Genomic DNA, 7,500 nt, shown 5'->3' with positions numbered 1-7,500 from the left:
TACATCAGTGTGTCTTATACTGTACTGTACATCAGTGTCTTATACTGTACTGTACTGTACATCAGTGTGTCTTATACTGTACTGTACTGTACATCAGTGTCTTATACTGTACTGTACTGTACATCAGTGTGTCTTATACTGTACTGTACTGTACATCAGTGTGTCTTATACTGTAATGTACTGTACATCAGTGTCTTATACTGTACTGTACATCAGTGTCTTATACTGTACTGTACTGTACATCAGTGTGTCTTATACTGTACTGTACATCAGTGTGTCTTATACTGTACTGTACATCAGTGTGTCTTATACTGTACTGTACTGTACATCAGTGTGTCTTGTACTGTACTGTACATCAGTGTCTTATACTGTACTGTACATCAGTGTCTTATACTGTACTGTACTGTACATCAGTGTGTCTTATACTGTACTGTACTGTACATCAGTGTCTTATACTGTACTGTACTGTACATCAGTGTGTCTTATACTGTACTGTACATCAGTGTCTTATACTGTACTGTACTGTACATCAGTGTCTTATACTGTACTGTACATCAGTGTCTTATACTGTACTGTACATCAGTGTCTTATACTGTACTGTACTGTACATCAGTGTCTTATACTGTACTGTACATCAGTGTCTTATACTGTACTGTACATCAGTGTCTTATACTGTACTGTACATCAGTGTCTTATACTGTACTGTACTGTACATCAGTGTCTTATACTGTACTGTACATCAGTGTCTTATACTGTACTGTACTGTACATCAGTGTCTTATACTGTACTGTACATCAGTGTCTTATACTGTACTGTACATCAGTGTGTCTTATACTGTACTGTACATCAGTGTGTCTTATACTGTACTGTACATCAGTGTCTTATACTGTACTGTACATCAGTGTCTTATACTGTACTGTACTGTACATCAGTGTCTTGTACTGTACTGTACATCAGTGTCTTATACTGTACTGTACATCAGTGTGTCTTATACTGTACTGTACTGTACATCAGTGTCTTATACTGTACTGTACATCAGTGTCTTATACTGTACTGTACTGTACATCAGTGTCTTGTACTGTACTGTACATCAGTGTCTTATACTGTACTGTACATCAGTGTCTTATACTGTACTGTACTGTACATCAGTGTCTTATACTGTACTGTACTGTACATCAGTGTCTTATACTGTACTGTACATCAGTGTCTTATACTGTACTGTACATCAGTGTCTTATACTGTACTGTACATCAGTGTGTCTTATACTGTACTGTACATCAGTGTCTTATACTGTACTGTACTGTACATCAGTGTCTTATACTGTACTGTACTGTACATCAGTGTCTTATACTGTACTGTACTGTACATCGGTGTCTTATACTGTACTGTACTGTACATCAGTGTCTTATACTGTACTGTACTGTACATCAGTGTCTTATACTGTACTGTACTGTACATCAGTGTCTTATACTGTACTGTACTGTACATCAGTGTCTTATACTGTACTGTACATCAGTGTGTCTTATACTGTACTGTACTGTACATCAGTGTCTTATACTGTACTGTACATCAGTGTCTTATACTGTACTGTACTGTACATCAGTGTGTCTTATACTGTACTGTACATCAGTGTCTTATACTGTACTGTACTGTACATCAGTGTCTTATACTGTACTGTACTGTACATCAGTGTCTTATACTGTACTGTACATCAGTGTGTCTTATACTGTACTGTACTGTACATCAGTGTCTTATACTGTACTGTACATCAGTGTGTCTTATACTGTACTGTACTGTACATCAGTGTCTTATACTGTACTGTACATCAGTGTCTTATACTGTACTGTACTGTACATCAGTGTCTTATACTGTACTGTACATCAGTGTCTTATACTGTACTGTACTGTACATCAGTGTGTCTTATACTGTACTGTACATCAGTGTCTTATACTGTACTGCACTGTACATCAGTGTCTTATACTGTACTGTACTGTACATCGGTGTCTTATACTGTACTGTACTGTACATCAGTGTCTTATACTGTACTGTACTGTACATCAGTGTCTTATACTGTACTGTACATCAGTGTCTTATACTGTACTGTACTGTACATCAGTGTGTCTTATACTGTACTGTACATCAGTGTCTTATACTGTACTGCACTGTACATCAGTGTCTTATACTGTACTGTACTGTACATCGGTGTCTTATACTGTACTGTACTGTACATCGGTGTCTTATACTGTACTGTACTGTACATCAGTGTCTTATACTGTACTGTACTGTACACCGGTGTCTTATACTGTACTGTACTGTACATCGGTGTCTTATACTGTACTGTACTGTACATCAGTGTCTTATACTGTACTGTACATCAGTGTGTCTTATACTGTACTGTACATCAGTGTCTTATACTGTACTGTACTGTACATCGGTGTCTTATACTGTACTGTACTGTACATCAGTGTGTCTTATACTGTACTGTACTGTACATCAGTGTCTTATACTGTACTGTACTGTACATCAGTGTGTCTTATACTGTACTGTACATCAGTGTCTTATACTGTACTGTACTGTACATCAGTGTCTTATACTGTACTGTACATCAGTGTCTTATACTGTACTGTACATCAGTGTGTCTTATACTGTACTGTACTGTACATCAGTGTCTTATACTGTACTGTACTGTACATCAGTGTGTCTTATACTGTACTGTACATCAGTGTCTTATACTGTACTGTACTGTACATCAGTGTGTCTTATACTGTACTGTACATCAGTGTCTTATACTGTACTGTACATCAGTGTGTCTTATACTGTACTGTACTGTACATCAGTGTGTCTTATACTGTACTGTACATCAGTGTCTTATACTGTACTGTACTGTACATCAGTGTGTCTTATACTGTACTGTACATCAGTGTCTTATACTGTACTGTACTGTACATCAGTGTGTCTTATACTGTACTGTACTGTACATCAGTGTCTTATACTGTACTGTACTGTACATCAGTGTGTCTTATACTGTACTGTACTGTACATCAGTGTGTCTTATACTGTAATGTACTGTACATCAGTGTCTTATACTGTACTGTACATCAGTGTCTTATACTGTACTGTACTGTACATCAGTGTGTCTTATACTGTACTGTACATCAGTGTGTCTTATACTGTACTGTACATCAGTGTGTCTTATACTGTACTGTACTGTACATCAGTGTGTCTTGTACTGTACTGTACATCAGTGTCTTATACTGTACTGTACATCAGTGTCTTATACTGTACTGTACTGTACATCAGTGTGTCTTATACTGTACTGTACTGTACATCAGTGTCTTATACTGTACTGTACTGTACATCAGTGTGTCTTATACTGTACTGTACATCAGTGTCTTATACTGTACTGTACTGTACATCAGTGTCTTATACTGTACTGTACATCAGTGTCTTATACTGTACTGTACATCAGTGTCTTATACTGTACTGTACTGTACATCAGTGTCTTATACTGTACTGTACATCAGTGTCTTATACTGTACTGTACATCAGTGTCTTATACTGTACTGTACATCAGTGTCTTATACTGTACTGTACTGTACATCAGTGTCTTATACTGTACTGTACATCAGTGTCTTATACTGTACTGTACTGTACATCAGTGTCTTATACTGTACTGTACATCAGTGTCTTATACTGTACTGTACATCAGTGTGTCTTATACTGTACTGTACATCAGTGTGTCTTATACTGTACTGTACATCAGTGTCTTATACTGTACTGTACATCAGTGTCTTATACTGTACTGTACTGTACATCAGTGTCTTGTACTGTACTGTACATCAGTGTCTTATACTGTACTGTACATCAGTGTGTCTTATACTGTACTGTACTGTACATCAGTGTCTTATACTGTACTGTACATCAGTGTCTTATACTGTACTGTACTGTACATCAGTGTCTTGTACTGTACTGTACATCAGTGTCTTATACTGTACTGTACATCAGTGTCTTATACTGTACTGTACTGTACATCAGTGTCTTATACTGTACTGTACTGTACATCAGTGTCTTATACTGTACTGTACATCAGTGTCTTATACTGTACTGTACATCAGTGTCTTATACTGTACTGTACATCAGTGTGTCTTATACTGTACTGTACATCAGTGTCTTATACTGTACTGTACTGTACATCAGTGTCTTATACTGTACTGTACTGTACATCAGTGTCTTATACTGTACTGTACTGTACATCAGTGTCTTATACTGTACTGTACTGTACATCAGTGTCTTATACTGTACTGTACTGTACATCAGTGTCTTATACTGTACTGTACTGTACATCAGTGTCTTATACTGTACTGTACTGTACATCAGTGTCTTATACTGTACTGTACATCAGTGTGTCTTATACTGTACTGTACTGTACATCAGTGTCTTATACTGTACTGTACATCAGTGTCTTATACTGTACTGTACTGTACATCAGTGTGTCTTATACTGTACTGTACATCAGTGTCTTATACTGTACTGTACTGTACATCAGTGTCTTATACTGTACTGTACTGTACATCAGTGTCTTATACTGTACTGTACATCAGTGTGTCTTATACTGTACTGTACTGTACATCAGTGTCTTATACTGTACTGTACATCAGTGTCTTATACTGTACTGTACTGTACATCAGTGTCTTATACTGTACTGTACATCAGTGTCTTATACTGTACTGTACTGTACATCAGTGTGTCTTATACTGTACTGTACATCAGTGTCTTATACTGTACTGTACATCAGTGTCTTATACTGTACTGTACTGTACATCAGTGTCTTATACTGTACTGTACTGTACATCAGTGTCTTATACTGTACTGTACTGTACATCAGTGTCTTATACTGTACTGTACATCAGTGTCTTATACTGTACTGTACTGTACATCAGTGTGTCTTATACTGTACTGTACATCAGTGTCTTATACTGTACTGCACTGTACATCAGTGTCTTATACTGTACTGTACTGTACATCGGTGTCTTATACTGTACTGTACTGTACATCGGTGTCTTATACTGTACTGTACTGTACATCAGTGTCTTATACTGTACTGTACTGTACACCGGTGTCTTATACTGTACTGTACTGTACATCAGTGTCTTATACTGTACTGTACTGTACATCAGTGTCTTATACTGTACTGTACATCAGTGTGTCTTATACTGTACTGTACATCAGTGTCTTATACTGTACTGTACTGTACATCAGTGTCTTATACTGTACTGTACTGTACATCAGTGTGTCTTATACTGTACTGTACTGTACATCAGTGTCTTATACTGTACTGTACTGTACATCAGTGTGTCTTATACTGTACTGTACATCAGTGTCTTATACTGTACTGTACTGTACATCAGTGTCTTATACTGTACTGTACTGTACATCGGTGTCTTATACTGTACTGTACTGTACATCAGTGTCTTATACTGTACTGTACATCAGTGTCTTATACTGTACTGTACATCAGTGTCTTATACTGTACTGTACATCAGTGTGTCTTATACTGTACTGTACATCAGTGTCTTATACTGTACTGTACATCAGTGTCTTATACTGTACTGTACTGTACATCAGTGTGTCTTATACTGTACTGTACATCAGTGTCTTATACTGTACTGTACATCAGTGTGTCTTATACTGTACTGTACATCAGTGTGTCTTATACTGTACTGTACTGTACATCAGTGTGTCTTATACTGTACTGTACATCAGTGTCTTATACTGTACTGTACATCAGTGTGTCTTATACTGTACTGTACTGTACATCAGTGTCTTATACTGTACTGTACTGTACATCAGTGTGTCTTATACTGTACTGTACTGTACATCAGTGTCTTATACTGTACTGTACTGTACATCAGTGTCTTATACTGTACTGTACTGTGTCTATCATCCCTGATGAACAAGTAGAGTTTAAACAACCAATGGAAAAAAGTCACCTAGTGATTAAACGTGACAAAAAAAATAATAGGGGAAAAAAATCATAATAGACCCGGAAAATCGGAATCATATATCAGGAAAATAGGAATCCTAAAATAAAGAGGGACTAGGACATAGGGGAAAAATAGGACTCGTGTAATGGGAAAAATAGGAAAAGTCATGACACAACAGGAGAATATGAATCATATAACAGGAAAATGGGAAAGAATCTCCTTCTCATAGCCGGCGGAATAGATTTCATTAAATTCCAGCTGTTATAAGATATTGGATTGATCAGTGTTGCCATGGTGATAATGCTGTCACTATACTCAGCTTTATAGCACAGACCTGTCATTTATTCACATCTCTGTACTTATGTGTTTCTGTGTTAGTTAACACAGAGAGAGAGAGAGAGAGAGAGAGTGTGTGTACCTGACCTGCACTGCACTGCTCTCTGTGTTGTCCTGCTGTCAGTGTGGGAAACACACACACACCCCTCCCTCTCTCTCTCTCTCTCTCTCTCTCTCTCTCTCTCTCTCATTCTCTCTGCCTCTTTCTCTCTCTGTCTCTTTCTCTCTCTCTGTCTCTTTCTCTGCCTCTTTCTTTGTCTTTCTCTCTCTCTCTCTCTCTCTCTCTCTCTCTCTCTCTGTGTGTAACTCTGTCTGTTTTTTCCACAGAGGGGGATCAGGCTTGGTATCGTGGATGAACTCAACTCCTACATGTTTAACACCTCAGACTAAAGCTGCAGACACAGAAGAAGAAGCAACAGAAGCAGCCGGAGGACAGACAGACAAATGTGCAGAAAGGTACATTCACAACAACAATAACAACAACAATAATAATCACTCAATCCCTCAGAACCTTACCCTCTTTTCTTTGATATTCATCATAATTTAATTTTAATTTCTATTCATTTTCCAGAACATTCTACTTTTTATAATTTGTAGCCTTCATTCATTACAATATTTATAAAAAAAAAAAAAAAAAAAAAAAAATATATATATATATATATATATATATATATATATATATATATATATATATATATATATATATATTATATATATTTTTTTTTATTCAAAGTTTCACTCACTTAAACTTCACCCCAGAATTTTCCTCTTTATTTATTCACATCTTTATTTATTTATATTATTTATTTTTTTTTAATTTATTTACTGAGATGCTGCCATTTTTTTTTACTCATTTCCCCTTTTTAAATTTATTTTTACTTTTCATTCATTCATTCATTCATTCATTCATTCATTTATTCGTTCATTCGAACCTTCCACATGTATTTATTTATTTATTTATTTATATATTTATTGTATTTTTTTTATTTTGTCTCTCAGACTATCACATTTTATTTTTTGTTTATTTATTTTAATTTTTTAATTTTTATTTATTTATTTTTTAATTCAATTTAGTATCAGTATAATCAACAAATCTAATATTTAAACAGTAAAACAGGTTCTGGTGTCTTTAGTTTGTATTAGAGGTCAAATTCTTAATTCCTTAAACACACACACACAC

The 7,500-nt window shown here is 35.8% G+C and overlaps 1 protein-coding gene across 3 annotated transcripts in view; it reads left to right on the top strand.

Annotated features, from left to right (window-relative positions):
- Positions 1-7,500, top strand: part of arhgap10 (Rho GTPase activating protein 10) — a 94,046-nt gene that overhangs the window by 80,938 nt on the left and 5,608 nt on the right. For all 3 annotated transcript variants that reach the window (XM_058385694.1, XM_058385693.1, XM_058385692.1), the window contains exon 21: positions 6,648-6,776. In XM_058385694.1, the coding sequence (XP_058241677.1) occupies positions 6,648-6,776 (129 nt within the window). The remainder of the gene's footprint in view (positions 1-6,647; positions 6,777-7,500) is intronic.

This window comes from Hemibagrus wyckioides, linkage group LG03, assembly GCF_019097595.1.
Source record: "Hemibagrus wyckioides isolate EC202008001 linkage group LG03, SWU_Hwy_1.0, whole genome shotgun sequence".
Taxonomy (NCBI): domain Eukaryota; kingdom Metazoa; phylum Chordata; class Actinopteri; order Siluriformes; family Bagridae; genus Hemibagrus; species Hemibagrus wyckioides.
Note: the sequence above shows the minus strand (reverse complement) of the source record. Positions and strands in the feature narration are given on the sequence as shown.